General features: G+C 29.1%; 5 protein-coding genes and 1 non-coding gene across 6 annotated transcripts; 3 read left to right on the plus strand and 3 right to left on the minus strand.

The window, feature by feature from the left end:
- Positions 1-2: 2 nt before the first annotated feature.
- Positions 3-1,812, minus strand: LOC124493647 (ubiquitin-conjugating enzyme E2 S). The gene is made up of 3 exons (XM_047056750.2): positions 1,649-1,812; positions 1,431-1,578; positions 3-1,364 (listed from the first exon to the last, which is right to left on the minus strand). Exons 1-3 carry the CDS (start codon positions 1,652-1,654, stop codon positions 715-717), a joined length of 804 nt encoding a protein of 267 aa, XP_046912706.2. The 5' UTR covers positions 1,655-1,812; the 3' UTR covers positions 3-714.
- A 50-nt stretch (positions 1,813-1,862) lies between these two features.
- On the plus strand, positions 1,863-3,069 carry Use1 (Vesicle transport protein Use1). Its single transcript, XM_047056749.2, has 3 exons — positions 1,863-2,113; positions 2,192-2,247; positions 2,314-3,069. The coding sequence occupies exons 1-3, from the start codon at positions 2,003-2,005 to the stop codon at positions 3,002-3,004; spliced, it is 858 nt and encodes a 285-aa protein (XP_046912705.2). The 5' UTR covers positions 1,863-2,002; the 3' UTR covers positions 3,005-3,069.
- Positions 3,070-3,127: 58 nt separating this feature from the next.
- On the plus strand, positions 3,128-5,954 carry LOC124493644 (sorting nexin-29). The gene is made up of 6 exons (XM_047056747.2): positions 3,128-3,555; positions 3,651-3,790; positions 3,863-3,984; positions 4,052-5,079; positions 5,157-5,581; positions 5,646-5,954. The coding sequence occupies exons 1-6, from the start codon at positions 3,463-3,465 to the stop codon at positions 5,770-5,772; spliced, it is 1,935 nt and encodes a 644-aa protein (XP_046912703.2). The 5' UTR covers positions 3,128-3,462; the 3' UTR covers positions 5,773-5,954.
- A 660-nt stretch (positions 5,955-6,614) lies between these two features.
- On the plus strand, positions 6,615-6,738 carry TRNAS-UGA (transfer RNA serine (anticodon UGA)). The gene is made up of 2 exons: positions 6,615-6,651; positions 6,694-6,738. It is a non-coding gene; the product is annotated as a tRNA-Ser (tRNA).
- A 1,285-nt stretch (positions 6,739-8,023) lies between these two features.
- On the minus strand, positions 8,024-9,115 carry Josd (Josephin domain containing). The gene is made up of 3 exons (XM_047056753.2): positions 8,756-9,115; positions 8,488-8,677; positions 8,024-8,343 (listed from the first exon to the last, which is right to left on the minus strand). Exons 1-3 carry the CDS (start codon positions 9,100-9,102, stop codon positions 8,212-8,214), a joined length of 669 nt encoding a protein of 222 aa, XP_046912709.1. The 5' UTR covers positions 9,103-9,115; the 3' UTR covers positions 8,024-8,211.
- A 96-nt stretch (positions 9,116-9,211) lies between these two features.
- Positions 9,212-16,148, minus strand: LOC124493645 (alpha-Mannosidase class I b). Its single transcript, XM_075732076.1, has 4 exons — positions 11,770-16,148; positions 10,766-11,154; positions 10,613-10,705; positions 9,212-10,555 (listed from the first exon to the last, which is right to left on the minus strand). Exons 1-4 carry the CDS (start codon positions 16,044-16,046, stop codon positions 9,423-9,425), a joined length of 5,892 nt encoding a protein of 1,963 aa, XP_075588191.1. The 5' UTR covers positions 16,047-16,148; the 3' UTR covers positions 9,212-9,422.
- Positions 16,149-16,310: the final 162 nt, after the last annotated feature.

Here is a 16,310-nt window from a genome sequence, read left to right on the forward strand (position 1 = left end):
AATTTTGAAAATTTAAATTTAATTTATTTATTATTATTCTGAAACATTGAGAATTGTTAAAATTGATTAGTTTATATATTGTCCCATAATAAGATCAATTGAAGTTAGTTTAAAAACAAATAAAACTTGAATACATGCACACAAGATCATCATTAGCCAAGAATAATAATTAACATATATATGTGGAAAAAAAATTAAATAATAACTGATTAGAATAGAAAAAAAACAAAAGAAAAAAAGGGGTAAAAAAATGAAAATATTTGAACAATAATTCAGTGCTGATAAATTAATCAAAAAAAAAAAAAAAAAAAAATAATTGCAAATAATTATCTTCGGCAAATATTTATAGACAAATTCTTGAGTGGTTGAATTAAAATAAACATGATCCGTTTTTGTTTTGTTTCGTTATTTATATGTCGATTGATTTGTTGAATTTGAATGATAAAATGTTTCTTTTGTTTGTTTTTTATACACAAATTATCTCATCATATATAACAGCACATTTGGATCGTTGAAAATGTAAATTCAAATTTTTTTTTTCTCAATATATTATGCAGCCAAAATGTTGAACAGTTTGAAAATTATTGATTGATTGAAATAAAATAAATTTTTTTTCCACCCCCGTTGATTATGATGAACTAGTAGAATAATCATCGTATAATGATTTGTGATGAATTAATCAGAATGGTCAAAATGATCGAGATGATAGTATTTTCATAGTCTTTTCAATGTTCGTTTATGTTTATTTTGTGCTAATTTTGATTGCTGTAGATTACGATTATTTTTCATTTGTTGTTGATCGATCATATTTGGATTGATATTTGTGTTAATATTATTAGCCTGTCGTTTAGACAATGGCATTAGATCATTTGTATTATTCGAAGATTTTGTTTTATTATTGGATGATGAATCACCACTTGTTGTTGATTCGTTATTATTATTATTTCTATTATAATCATTTTGTAAATTTTTATCACTGTTCTGATTATTATCATCATCATCATTATCATTACAGTTTCGATCATCAAGACAATTTATTAAACGTTTAGCATGAATTTCAGTAATCATTTTTGCTCGTCGATAATATTCATCATAATCTTCAAGTAATAATTTGGCTGCATCTTCATTCAATGCTGATTCTGGATTCGGTACGATTAACAAACATTTAATGACCAATAATATATGTTTGATGCCCATATTTTCATTCCAATCTTTTTTCAATGTATTCACACATATTTCACCATTTCGAGATACGTTTGGATGAAATATTTTTGTCTGAAAATAACCTTTAGGTGGAGCCGATGGAAACGATTTACCAAGTAAAAGTTTGACACGAAATGCACCATTCTGGTAAGGTGTACCAGCTTGAATGAATGAACAAAAAAAAAATTAGTATAAACAATAAATGTTCTGCCAACAAAATTATTTACCTGGTCCTTCAACAATTGCCTGAATATCGGAAACATCCTCTTCATTCGGTATTACCTTAATACCTTCTGGTGGTGTTTTTATTAATTCGGCTAATTCTTTCGATATTTTTCTCAATACATTCGGTGCAAGATTTTCAACATTTGAAGACTTGATAAAAATTAAAAAATTTTAATTAAAATTATCGATATATTTGAGATTTAAAATAACCGATACTTACAGACATGATGATTATCAATTTTAATTTTATTAAAATTAATTTAATTGAGACAAAAAAAATCCAAAATCATAGACAAATTCGGATAAATCATAAAGGAAAAAATTTTCAACGGTTTTTTTTTACTCTCAAACATTGAGAGCGAGAGTGAGCTTCGATGCCACTCGTAAATAATAAGTATATCTGCGTCTATTTCAACCTGTTTGGTGATGACAAATGAATATAATTTTTTAATTTTAATGATGATGATGATGATGAACACGTAATCCAAAAAACAAAAACAAAAAAAAACAAGATTCAAAGGTCAGATTATCATCCAGATTAATCAACAGATAAATAAAAATTATCCATCAAAACATGGTCATCGAACATAGAAGTAAAAATCATATCAACATTATGAATCTGTTAACGAAATGTGAATGCCGATTTCAACAGATTAAAGATAAATCTGATTGGCGATTAGAGCAGGTAATATAAATATTTGTGACTTATCTTTATTGATTCGAATTGATAATTTTTCTGTCTTTTTTCATCGATACTCATCAGTATATAAAATCTATATTCCAAATGCTTGAACAAGAAGAGATTAAGACCGGTAAACTGTAAGTAATTGGTAATATTATAAATTCTTTATTTTTCATTTCGTATATTCAAATTATTCAAATTAGAAATGATGAATTGGTAGCAGCGAAAAAGAAGGCACAATTTTTTCAAGGATTACTTGATGCCCATTCCAAAGAGACAATATTGGAACAATATTCAATCATTAATTCATTGCAATCAAATTCGGAAAATAAAACAAAATCAGAAACAAAACGAATACATCTAACTGAAATAGCTAACTGTGATAAACGAATTAAAACTGAACTATTATCATCAACATCATTATTATCATCGGACAAAATAACCGATGAACAGGAAAATCGAAAACCACAAAATACTAAAAACAAAAATTATGATGATATCGTTAAATATCATGAATTATTACAAGAACAAGTTACAAATGAAATGGTTGTATTGGTTCGTAGTTTAAAACAAAATCTAACCACCAGTAATGAAATTGTTAAAAAAGATACTGAATTATTGGAGAATACTAATCGTTTTACCGAAACAAATGTATCGAATTTACGAAAAAATACGGATAAAATTCGTGAATTTGCCAGCGCTGCTTGTGAATATTGGTTATGGATATCATTAACATTGGTTATATTTGCATTTTTATTTATGGTTATTTTTATACGATTGTTTCCGAAAAAAGCCACCATTATTGTTATAAATAATGTTGCTGGACAATCATCATCGGAAACAATCAATGCCTATTATAATAATGATAATAATCAACCAAGGATAGAATTATGATTGTAAAAAATATGGAAATGTAATATATTTTTGTTTTTTCATTTCAAATAAAAACTCCCAATAAATTTTTCTTTTTGTCCATTCGATATATAATCAATCAAATCAAAGTCATATAATGATGATGTATATACGAAGCGCACGCACGTGCATTCAATACAACAACAACAACACCAAGCAAAAGATCAAGACATTGTTGAGATCTCTGTGTGTGTGTATTGATTGTGAATTGGCTGGCTGACATTCTTATTTTTATTTTTTGGCCAAGCAAATGGTGATGTGAATTAAGTGTTTTTTTTCTATTTACCTTCAATACTCGCCCCTCTCACCACTCTCATCGTATATATACGATATAGACTTTTTTTTAAAATATATTACGATGTCGTTGTAGTCGTCGTCGTCATCATTGTTGACATTTTTATTATCATCATACATCATTATCATATGATACATACATCATAATGTCTTCATCAAATACAAACAATGATAACCTTAAATGTCAACAACAACAACGTAGTCTACTTCTCGATCGATTAGATTCATTGATAACGCAGGTATATAACTCATTTATGTCAAATGTTTCTTATCAATATTTGAATAATGTGGATTCCTTTTTATTTTATCCATCCATTCATCCATTTTCTTTAAGTGTCATAATCGTTTTGTTAATCGTTATGAATTAGCCACTGAAAATGATTCATTAGTAACAGATCTTTTATCGATAATTGAAGAAATTTTCACTCATGGATTGTTGACAAAAAGACCAAATAAAATTATTGGACGTGGAAAGTAAGTATAACAATTTTTTTGTTAATGGATTGATTGATTTTAATAATGATAACATATGTTTTCAAATGATAGCAAATTATTGAGCAATATTCTTACCAAGAATGATTCAAACCTGTATTTTTGGAATTATATTAGTTTATTTCTTACCGAACATGAAGTAAAACGATTTTTATCACTTCGTAATATCCATACAGGTAATGATAATTATTTTTTTTATTATTATGTTTGAATAATCATAATGAATAATTTCATGATTAATAGATCTAGGTCGAGGACGTGCATGGATCCGTAATTGTTTAAATGAACATTCGTTGGAAAAATATTTCCTAATGATCGTTGAAGACCATCATGAACATCGACAACAATTTTATGATGATTGGGCCTTATTTTTATCTCAGGATCTACTTAATGGATTGCCTTCATTATTTAAACGTATAAATTCAATTCTCTTTGCCCTAAATATTGATAATGCAGATCTGGATAGGCCATCATTGTCATTGTCATCATCACCAAATAAATTCGAAGATGATACGATAGTCAAATCTTTGGCACCGATTAGAAAAAATGATGAAAATGATCGTTTAGTAAAATCGATGAGAAAAAAGAGCAATTTGATCATAATACATGATAATGATGATGATGATGTTGATGATAAATATGAAGGTCCAGAAACTTCTGTTGCTTGCCTTGCTCGAAGTGCACCAGTCAATTCATTTCTTATACCTTCAAGTATGTCAACAGTAACTCAGGAATCAATGATTGATGAATCGAATTCATCTGAAACTAAACGAAGTTTATCATCATTATCTCTAACTGAATCTGAACCATCAAAATTAGTTCTTTATCCAATATCTGATGATGTCAATATTGTACCATCGTCATCGACGAATCCAATTCTAGATGATAAATATCAAAATGATCATTCCAACGATGGTTATTCTATTTTATGTGAAAAAATTGATGATTTACAAAAAACTCGAGATCGTCTGACAAAAGAGAATAATTTGCTCAATATTCAGATGAAAAAATATATAGCAACAATTGAATTGCTTAAATATAATAAATGTACAATTCAATCACAACCAGAAACATATCAGCAACAACAATCATCATCCCATCATAGTGATTATTTAAATCATACAATCGAAGATTATCAGAAAAAATTGATTCAAGTTTCTGAAATGCATGGTGAAATTGTAGAATTTAATGAACATCTATATAAAGTAATACAGATTAAAGATGCAATCATTGCTAGATTAAGAAATGAATTGATCGAATTACGAGGTCCTGTAAGTTTTTATTTTTTTCTGATTCATTGACTGAATAAAAAAAAATTGATTGTCATTTTCATTGATTTAACACACAGTTACCTGATCAGGATGAAGTAATAAGCATATCAACGGAATTAGAATCGAATACTCATTCATTGCAATCATTACCACAACCATTGATACATGTATGGATACCAACGGCATTTTTATCCGGTGGTTTCAAGGGAAAATCACATCACATCTATCAGATTTATGTACGAATTAAAGATGAAGAATGGAATGTTTATCGACGATATTCACAATTTTATAGCCTTTATAGGTTATTAAAAAATCAATATCCAACAACGGCAAGATTTGAATTTCCACCGAAAAAAGCAATCGGTAATAAAGATTCACGTGTCGTACAGGAACGTCGTAAGAAATTGGAATGCTATCTACGTAATGTAATCAATCATATACAGTTACAGCATATGGATATTAATAATAAAGAAAAATTTACAACCATTTTGCCTTTTCTTAGGTAATGTTTCATTCATTTTTACTTTTAAATTGTATAATTATCATTTTTTTCTCCTTTTAATTAGTGACAAATATTTCCTACAGGATCGATCACAATCAGAATCGAATCTTCATCAGCATCATCAACAACAACAACAGCAGCAGCAGCAGCAACAACAACAATCTAGTACAAGAAATTATCTGGGATTCTAGACGCCATCAATCAATCAATCAATGAAACAGTTCAAATTATTTTATATAAATTTAATTATTATCATTGTTATCTTTTTTTCTGTGAAAATTTTAACTGCACCATCAATTGAAAATATTTTATTGTCAAAAAAAAGAAGAAAAAAATATTCAATAAATTGAATGAAAACAACAACAAACAAAAATATTTTAATTATTTATAAAGTTTGTCGATTTTATTCTCAATATGTTCGATTTGATCATAATACCCGTAATCCAAGACAGAAAAACAGAGAGAGAGAAAGTAAAAAAAATGAGATTCAAGTATTCGATTAGAATATTAAATATGTGAATGATGATGATTGGATGGATTGAAAAAAAATTGGATGCCAAGTTCAATAAATTCGATGACAATCAGCTGATTTTTTTTCGAAAGAGAGAGTTCATTTTCATTAACTATTAGGTTTGCTTCTGCCACCATTTCGGTCTTATGTATCTGCAGATGTGTGTGTGTGTGATCATGAATATTTCTACAAAAAACTCCTTTTTTTATTTGGCCGAATTTATTGATTTAAATTTTAATATAATTGTGATAAAAATCAATTGACCATCCAATTATCATACATTACTATAACCGTTGCTTTTACCATTTTATTATTATTGATAAAATAAGCAGTCATGTGTATATAAGAGTTGAAAACAATGCCGAATGATGAATCACAGAATCCATTTCAAATGAAGTATATCAATATTTTTGTTATCATAACTGATTTTAGGATGAATATTTGACCATATTTTGCAATTTAAAGGGTACAAGTGTCTAGATTTAAAGGTTTTCATCCAGGTACTTTTTGTTAGCAGTTTAAGCAGTCATGGCCGAGAGGTTAAGGCGATGGACTTGAATCCGAAAATCCAAAAAAAACCATCCATTTGGATTTGTTAGACATCCATTTCCCAATGGGAGCGCAAGTTCGAATCTTGCTGGCTGCGTAATACGTAATGAATGGCGCCATATTTTTGGTGCCATTCATTTTTATTCAAAAAAAAAATCTAGATTTTGTATCCATCATGAAGATTCATCATTACAATGATAATAATAATGATGATGATGATTATCAAGTTCAGAAGAAAGAAGAAAAAAATGATAAATCGACCTTTAATCATGAATTGTTTGAATTTTTCGTTTTGTTTAAAAAATCTGAAGAGAAAAGAAAAGACAACTGGACAAAGGTCAACATTATAATATAACGGATGTTTGTTATTATTTTGTTTTTCTTTTTGTGACAAATAAAAAAAAATAAAGAAAACTTTCGAAACGATTATTATAGTGCGATAAAAAGACATTATTATTATTATGATCATTTCTATTATGTGCGAACAACAACAATGACCTGGTTTTTTTGTTGTTCTCTGCTGTTTGTATCGTTGTCCGTGTCCATTTGAATTTTATTTTCTTTTTAATCTCTATAAAATTGAAAATTGTCGTCGTCGTCGTCGTCTTCGTATCTTTGTCGTTGTGACATATACTGGAATGAAACAAAAACAAAACAAAACGGAAGAACAATAAAAAAAACAACAATAAAAGTCAACAAAGTTTTTTTGGAAATACCCGGCTAAAATCATCATTTTCCAAAATTTTTCCACATCATCTACGTCAACATCGACATCATCATCATCGTCGTCGTCAGATAGTTCGGATGAGAATATTCTATTATCATTCACGACAACAACAAGACCACTGCATAAAAACCAACAAAAAATGAATAAATATCGATCATCAAAAAATCCTCGTCACAATCTATCAATGACAACAACTACAAAATCCAGTAGTCTTGATCGAAAATTGACTAAAATGAACAAATGGAAAAAATCAACAAATAAAAATAATAATAATCCACGAATTTATGATGATGATGATTATAAAAAACAAAATTATTTCAAAATTAATTCAAATAATAATTATGGCCATGATGATGATGATGTTATTGGCCAAAAGAAGCCTCCCACACCACCATTACATCGTTTACCATTTGCCTTTTCTTAGGTAATGTTTCATTCATTTTTACTTTTAAATCGCATAATTATCATTTTTTTCTCCTTTTAATTAGTGACAAATATTTCCTACGGGATCGATCACATTCAGAATCGAATCTAGTACAAGAAATTATCTGGGATTCTAGACGCCATCAATCAATTGATCAGTTCAAATTATTTTATATAATAAATTTAATTATTATCATTGTTATCTTTTTTTGAGTGAGTTAACTGCATCATCAATTGAAAATATTTTATTGTCAAAAAAAAAAAAAGAAAAAAGTATCCGAATATTATTATATATAGTACAAATTATGATCATTGCAACATATGATATAAATAAATAAAACAAAACGAAAAAAAAGAAATGAATTCGATGATGAAGAATTATTGTGATTATTTGAATCAAATTATTTTCTTCATTTTCATTCAATGATGATGGTCATTTGTCATTTCATTATACCAATTATTTTGTTGAGCTATTTCTTTCGTGACAATTACGAATACTTCCGCATTCTTTTCGGTCAGATTTGTCTGCAAAAAATTGAACAAATTTTCCTCCTTGAAAATAATGATGATAATGATGATCACAAATTATCATCGATCGATAGACCAAATCAATCACAATCAATTTTTTTCATGTTCAAAGTAAAATAATAATTTGATTAAATTGATGTGTTTGATCATGATTATGTATTGACTTACCTGGCCAATTGTGATTGGTTCTTTCAATTTGGAATCTAAATTATAATATTGTGAGTCAAATTTTCTGACAGCAATCCAATGTCGTCGAGATGATGTGAAAAATGTCAATGCATTTTTCCAAAAATCACAGTCATTTGGAATATTTAGAATGAAACCAAATATAACATTCAGATTCAATTGTTTTGGATCTCTATGTAAAAAAAAATGTAAACAAACAAACAAAAAAGAATATTATTTCAATTAACAACAATAAATTGATAATAATTACTTTTTCTTATTGAACCATACGGCTTCGTAATTTTTATTCTGTAATGCCATCAATATAACATTGACATCATAATTACCGAAACCGAATGTTGATTTATGCGGATTGAACAATATCAACGATGATGGTGATAATGTTTCGGCAATTGAATCGAGATCATTTTTAGTGAAAGCATTCGAATTTTGAAATAAATTATTCAATGCATGTAATGCACAAAGTTGGCGACTTTGTTTTTCATGATAAATATTGACTTTGTTTGTCATTTTTACATTATTTACAAGCACATTTTTGATATCATCATCATTTTTAACATCATTCGAATCCGGATCGTTCATTTTGTTGGCCGACATTTTCACCTTAATTTAGCCATCAAGATCTGAAAAAAAAATTTCTCATGGGTTTTTCTAATTATTCGTACATTTTTGTTAGCTGTATCGGTCAATCTTCAGGACATATTGATTGAATATATAAAATTTAATTAGCCAACAATTATGAACATTGAATATTGAGGGGAGGGAAATTTTCCAACAACTGTGGGAAAAGTTCCCATCAAGATATTTGAAACTCAATTTTTTTTTTTTTTTTTTTGAATGACTATCACAAAAAAGGTTCAAATTTATTACATTACAATATATAATATAATATAATATAATCATGATTGATTAATTTTCTACACTCTTCGTGGTAAAATATGACCTTCAGTATTGAATACATAATTGTTTAACAATTTACGTACAATCTTATGGTCATCCATAAATAATAAATACAGATATTTAAGAGTTTCTGCCAACCAAAAAGATTCCATTAAATCTTTTGGTTTAACATTTTTTGGATGACGGACATCATTTATTGTTGTATAACCACCGGAATTTACACGGGTAAATTTTTCAAATGCATTGAATACTTGCATACCCCAATCACGATATTTTTGATTGCCAGTTATATGATAAAGAAAAAATAACGATTCAACAAATTCTGGACGTAATAAATTATGGGTATCTCTTGGTTGGATATAATATTCATGCTGTTTATCATTGATTCCGAAATATGCGATTTCCGGTGCCAAACCAGTTTCAGTTAGATTATACATATAATGGCACGTACGAGCTAAATCTTCAGCTAATTTTAAATGACTAATAAATGTTTCATTCGCAATACCCGATTTATGAAATGGACGTAAATGTTCATGATAATATCCTAATGCTAATGTACCGGACAGAAAACAAACAAGATGATCCATTTTTGGATGAATTGATTGTGGATCGCTGTTTATAATTTCGCCTATATATAGTAATTTTAGTTCACCTTGAGTTGTGGCCACCAATCGATCTTTAATGGCATCGATCGATCGAATATAATCATCGAGTAAGAATTCGATTTTTGTTTGAACATATTGTTTGTAAAGATATTCGTAATATGAATCAGCACGAGCACCAAGTGTTATGGTGGAAGACATTAGATTTCCCGAAAGAGGATTTATATACATTGGCAGCAAATAATTTTTACGTTTTTGAATTAATTCGTGAATATATTTTGATGTTGCAAATGATTTCTCTTCATATGATTTGTCATTTGTTTCATAAGATAGATCACGAAATTCTAGCTGTACAGTGGATACTTCCGACATTGATGATTCTGGCATATAAACTGGTGATTTAGAGATTTTACTTTTAAGATTGACATCACTAAAAGGAACCGTTTTGCTTGGTGAATCAAAACAATGAATCAAACGATTGCCTAGATCTATGGCTTTCTCGAGTAAAATTTTTTCTTTGCAAATATGATACGCTGACGTTAGTCCAGCTAAATGTGTGAAAAGAAAATCAAAAACTATTTCAAGAAAAAAAATCCATACACTACCTAAGGCACGGATAGTTGTTTCAAAACAATTCACATTTTCATTCACTTCGAATGTAAGTTCATGTTTAATCCAGTTTAGAGCTTGTTGAAATTCTATATTGACGAAAAAAAAATGAAAAACTGCATCAAAAAAAAGTAAACAAAAAAACGAACCATTTTCCAGGCCAGCAATCAGCAAAGTATCGAGCGAATCTAAAATGGTCAAACCGATACCGAACCAATTTTTACCTTTTCTAGTGATCGGTTTCAACATATCTTGGCCCCATGCATATTCATGATAACCTTTCCATGAATGTAATATGGCTTCTTGAATCATTTTTTGTTTCTCATTTTGTTTGAGTGAAGCTTGAAGAAATTCTTCACGGGTTATTGCTTTATCATTACTATTATCGCTTTCATCAAGCAAAATGGGTGGTATTTTTTGTGTCACAATAAATTCTTTGATTGTATTATCATCCAAGTGCGGATTTTGTGGTGGAATTAAATTATGTTCAATGACTTGTGAGGGATGAATACGATCATCATCATTTAACAGTAAATCATTTTCATCACTGGCATTAATTTCAATTAGATTTTTCTTTGATGCAACAAAAAATACATAATAAGAGAATGTGAAAGCAACAAATAGAAAAACTACAATCAAATAGAAACGAAGAAATTTCGGTAATCTATTCCATTTCTGTGATCAAAGAAAAAAAATGGAAAAGAAAATGAATGCTAAAATAATAAAGTTCACGAAATAATGCATACCCTTTTTAATAAAAAAAATGATGATTTAAAATTCGGTGACATCTCATTGAGATCCATAATATAATTGTGAATGATAAAAAATGCTGATGATCATCATTCTATGATGATATCTTTTGATGATGACATTTTTATAAATTGGATTTTTTCCTTTGATATAACAGTTATAATTTTTTTTTTTTTTTGGGATTGACGATGTGATGCTTTGTGATTCTGTGAACACACACAAACACACACACACACAATCATCGAAAAAATCGTATTCACAAATGACGTTTGATTTTTAATTTTTTTTTAATAATTTAATTTAATTAATTCGTTTTTTTCAATTAGAAAAAAAATTTCATTAATTAATGTGGCCATAATCATTATCAATGACTTGTTGTTGCTGTTGTTGCTTTTTCATTTCAATATAATCAGATATAAGTGTTGTAATTTGAATAATTTTCTGTTCAGATAATTGAAAAAATAATGGATGTCCATGTTTGTTCAACATTTGATTACGGAATGTAACATTATCAGATTTCAATGTTTCCATTGATAATAATTCATTTAGGCAATTTTGATCAATAGTTAATGTAAAATAGGATTTAAGATAGCCATAATTGAGAACATTTCTATATGATATCTGTAGAATCGAATGAAACGAATCATGTTCAAGTAGTTCGATAAAATCTTCACCAATTGCAATCCAAATGGCTGAATGATTACGGAAAAATTTATACAGATACAGACTGGCTAGATCATCGTATTTGAGACAATTAAAAATAGTAGACTCAAACAATTGATATCCACACAGATTCCATTTCCGTGTACAATTCAGATAGATTCTCACACAATCCAACAACGATCTATCACATAGTTCGATCCAACGTTGCGTCACGATCTCATTGAAACCATTTTTGTTGTGAAATTTTTCGGGCAAAAAACGAATCACTGCCTGTTTCCAAATTTGTTCGACATTGTTGTTATAATTTCGATAATTACCATACTCAATTTGAATCATTAACGACATCAATTCAATGGCTAAATCATATGTCACTGGGAAACGATTGTTGATGACCTCATTGTTTATTTCATAGATCCATATCAACCGTTCTTTGTCTGTTTCGTTTTTAAAATGTCGTTTCAAACATAGTCGATGTTTGTATGTAAGTTTAATTATTTTTGTTGGCTCAAATTTGCCCAGATTATATTTACGCATTGTTGATTCCCAATTGGAAATTGCATCGGCAAGTTTTTCAGATGGATCCAAAAGATGTTCAACATCTTTTTCAATAGGATCGTCACTATATAATGCAAATCCAGAATAAAGATTATCTCGAATACCGGATTCTAAATTAATTTGTCGAATAAATTCCGAAACAGTTGTTGAACCATCAAATCCAATAACTTGGTAGGAATTATTGGCAAAATGTACCGGTATTGAATGTGGCATCGAATGTTGATAAGGATTACGTTGAATGATTGAAAGTACTTCCATTCGTGATGGTATTTTTCGTCGTGGTCCATTCATCAATACTCGTCCTAATGCTCGTTCACAATAAAGAAAATATTTTCCCAATTCAGTTGATTCGGTTTTAAATCGATTAATATGATGTTTAAGTAGCCAAAGAACTTGATTTTGTGGTAAAAACAATGAAATAGTTGTAGATAGAAATTGTAAACATTGTAAAAATAGTGAAGAATCTTTTTGTGATGAAGGTGATTTAGGTACCGGTTCCGGTGGTGATGTGATATCATCACATTTAAATAATGAATGAGGTGCGCACCAAAATGTACGTGATTGATTGTTGGAAGAATGAGGAAATGTTAATCGATAATCCATCATAATATTCGGTGAACTTTGTTTGATTAATTGATAATAAAGTTCAGCTTGTAATTCTGGATGATCCAGACAAACTTGTAGAGAATTTTGTATCAATGTTATATGATAATCAATTGCGTTCGATTCAATTGGTACCGTAATGAATAGATGTATGGATCGAAATAGTTTCAATGATTCACGTTTCAATTCTGCATTGTATAATGAAATCAATGGTTCGATAATGTTGTCATCATTTGAAAATGTTAACAATGAACTATTCCATATTTCGTGTGAATAAAATTCTTCTTTTGAATTACAATTGGATTCAATATTCAATAATGTAATAAGTAGATTTTCGAATGCCGTTTTTGGTACATTATTTTCATCGAATGCTAATTTCAGATGATAATACCATAGACTAAAATCTTGTTTATTCATAAATACAAGATATATTGGTTCATTATTATTATCACCTTTTGGATGAATCGATATTGAATAATGAACATTTTTTTTAATATCATCATAGATAAGAACATTATCTTCAGCATCCGGAACTTGAATCTCTTGTATGTCGCTATCTTTTAGACTAGTATAACCGATTGGAATTTTTTCAAATGGATTATTAAAATAAACAAGATGATGATTATATAATGCTGTCCATGATTTGATTGAATGTCCAAATCGTACTTTGATTAGATAATTTTCAATGATTGGCACTTGATTATCTTGTAATTTTAAAATATTGTTTATAGTCAATGTTTGGCCAATAGCACGAAGCCATTCATTGTATGAATCATTCGTTTCGGCAGCCAAATGAATTGTACGTTGGCCATCTTGATAGGACAAATGAAATCGAAGATCTTTTGATCGAATCAATGAACAATTTTGATCCAATACAATTTTGCCTTTTGGCTTTGTCTTTTTCGACTTTTTTGTTGGCGTATTATCTTTATCGTTATCGTTATTATTATTATCTAGGCCAGTGTCATTTTTACGTTTAAAATAAAAAAGATTTCCATCTTTCAATATGAACCATCGTTTTTTCCATACTTTGAATTTTCCGGACAGTTTGAATAGATAGCCTGATTTTTCAAGTTTATTGTCATTCAATGCTGTCGATGATGATACAACGCCAAACAAAGCTTGTTGTGATGGTGTTAGATTTGAGGCAATTTTCAATTTTTCAAATGAATCTTCAAGAAAACGATAATGATGATGATGATGATCGACTTCGAATGTTGTTAAGGTTGCTGCCCGTGATGAATATTTTATTTGATCATTAAAATCGTGGTGATTTTTTCGCAATAGTGAATGTTGCTTCGGTTTCGTTGTTGTTGTTGTTGTTGCCGTCGATGATGATGATGATGATGGTGATGATTTCAACAACAATTCATTTGTTGCAGCTGTAACTTTATTAGCCATAGCTGTAATTGTCGCCGTCATTGTTGAATCGGTTTCATTTCCACTTGATGTGGTCACATTACTTGCTATCGAATGATGTTGTTGTTGCTGTAGTCTGTTGATGAATGTTGTTGTTGTTGTTGTCGGTAACAAAAATGGACGACTTTCATTTTCACTTCCGACATTTCTATTAACCATTGCCTGTGACATTATGTTGCTACTGTTGTTGTAGTCCAATGATGATGATGATGATAAAAAATGTGTTTTCGGTTGCTGAAATTGGCTACAATGGTGTTGTTGTCGTTGTTGTTGTTGATTTATGATCGCTTCGCTTGAATCATTTTCATACCATTTGTTTTGAATCTGATGATGATCGTTGATATTGTTATAATTATGATTATCATTATTATTGTTTCTTTTTTCAAAATCATTTCTTTTAAAAAATTGTACATCATGTTGTACTGGTGTTGACAATGTACTTTGTATGATGCCATTATTGGCTATTTCATAGATACGTGATTCCCAAGATGGTAAACGATGTAATGGTGGTGTGGGAGGCTTCTTTTGGCCAATAACATCATCATCATCATGGCCATAATTATTATTCGAATTAATTTTGAAATAATTTTGTTTTTTATAATCATCATCATCATCATAAATTCGTGGATTATTATTATTTTTATTTGTTGATTTTTTCCATTTATTCATTTTAGTCAATTTTCGATCAAGACTACTGGATTTTGTAGTTGTTGTCATTGATCGATTGTGGCGAGGATTTTTTGATGATCGATATTTATTCATTTTTTGTTGGTTTTTACGCAGTGGTCTTGTTGTTGTCGTGGATGATAAAAGAATATCCTCATCCGAACTATCTGACGACGATGACGACGATGATGATGATGATGTCGATGTTGACGTAGATGATGTGGAAAAATTTTGTTTTTTCAAATAATATCGATTATTATGTTGTTGGCGTTGTTGTTGTTGTTGTTGTTTATTTGTCATATATCGTCGTCTAGGTGCTTCAGGTGTAAATGATTTTTTCATTACATAACGTTCTTTTAATTTCGATAATTCTGCATTCACTTTTTTATTTTCCTTTTTCAATAGTTGATTTTTTTCCTCCAATTCTTCCAAACGTAATGATATCCATTCTTTAATTTCGGTCACATTTTTCAATGCCATTTTATCGCCATCCTCACCATTCATATTGTTTATTGATGATGATGTTGATGATAATAAATCCATATTTTCGTTTTTCAAAAAAAAAAAAATTTCAAAACAATGATGATGATGATGACAAACACAATCGTGAGTCGCGGTGATCCATCCAAATAAACACGCACACAAATAAATTCTATACACATTCCCCATTCTTTGTTTATATATAGAGTAAAATGAAATGAATTTCCGATCCCCTTCACGCACACACACACACACACACACGCATACACCCGATCCATTATTGGATTCATCCATAAATGATGATTTTAGCCGGGTATTTCCAAAAAAACTTTGTTGACTTTTATTGTTGTTTTTTTATTGTTCTTTCGTTTTGTTTTGTTTTTGTTTCATTCCAGTATATGTCACAACGACAAAGATACGGAGACGACGACGACAATTTTCAATTTTATAGAAATTAAAAAGAAAATAAAATTCAAATGGACACGGACAACGATACAAACAGCAGAGAACAACAAAAAAAAACCAGGTCATTGTTGTTGTTCGCACATAATAGAAATG

This window comes from Dermatophagoides farinae, chromosome 6 (assembly GCF_024713945.1).
Source record: "Dermatophagoides farinae isolate YC_2012a chromosome 6, ASM2471394v1, whole genome shotgun sequence".
NCBI lineage: Eukaryota > Metazoa > Arthropoda > Arachnida > Sarcoptiformes > Pyroglyphidae > Dermatophagoides > Dermatophagoides farinae.

What these genes read in the sequence shown, in the direction of transcription:
- LOC124493645 (XM_075732076.1), bottom strand. Translation starts at nt 16,046, where the DNA reads ATGGATGAATCCAATAATGGATCGGGTGTATGCGTGTGTGTGTGTGTG. An exon ending in ACACTTATATCTGATTATAT is followed by an intron (nt 11,155 to 11,769) that starts TGAAATGAAAAA and finishes CAGTGATGAAAA; the next exon opens with TGATTTACTGTTAAATGATG. An exon ending in GATTGCTGGCCTGGAAAATG is followed by an intron (nt 10,706 to 10,765) that starts GTTCGTTTTTTT and finishes TCGTCAATATAG; the next exon opens with AATTTCAACAAGCTCTAAAC.
- LOC124493644 (XM_047056747.2), top strand. Translation starts at nt 3,463, where the DNA reads ATGTCTTCATCAAATACAAACAATGATAACCTTAAATGTCAACAACAA. An exon ending in TAGATTCATTGATAACGCAG is followed by an intron (nt 3,556 to 3,650) that starts GTATATAACTCA and finishes ATTTTCTTTAAG; the next exon opens with TGTCATAATCGTTTTGTTAA. An exon ending in TGATCGAATTACGAGGTCCT is followed by an intron (nt 5,080 to 5,156) that starts GTAAGTTTTTAT and finishes TTTAACACACAG; the next exon opens with TTACCTGATCAGGATGAAGT.
- Josd (XM_047056753.2), bottom strand. Translation starts at nt 9,102, where the DNA reads ATGTCGGCCAACAAAATGAACGATCCGGATTCGAATGATGTTAAAAAT. An exon ending in GTATGGTTCAATAAGAAAAA is followed by an intron (nt 8,678 to 8,755) that starts GTAATTATTATC and finishes TTTTTTACATAG; the next exon opens with AGATCCAAAACAATTGAATC. An exon ending in AACCAATCACAATTGGCCAG is followed by an intron (nt 8,344 to 8,487) that starts GTAAGTCAATAC and finishes ATTATTTTCAAG; the next exon opens with GAGGAAAATTTGTTCAATTT.
- LOC124493647 (XM_047056750.2), bottom strand. An exon ending in GGCAATTGTTGAAGGACCAG is followed by an intron (nt 1,365 to 1,430) that starts GTAAATAATTTT and finishes CATTCATTCAAG; the next exon opens with CTGGTACACCTTACCAGAAT.
- Use1 (XM_047056749.2), top strand. Translation starts at nt 2,003, where the DNA reads ATGGTCATCGAACATAGAAGTAAAAATCATATCAACATTATGAATCTG. An exon ending in CTGATTGGCGATTAGAGCAG is followed by an intron (nt 2,114 to 2,191) that starts GTAATATAAATA and finishes GATACTCATCAG; the next exon opens with TATATAAAATCTATATTCCA. An exon ending in GAGATTAAGACCGGTAAACT is followed by an intron (nt 2,248 to 2,313) that starts GTAAGTAATTGG and finishes TATTCAAATTAG; the next exon opens with AAATGATGAATTGGTAGCAG.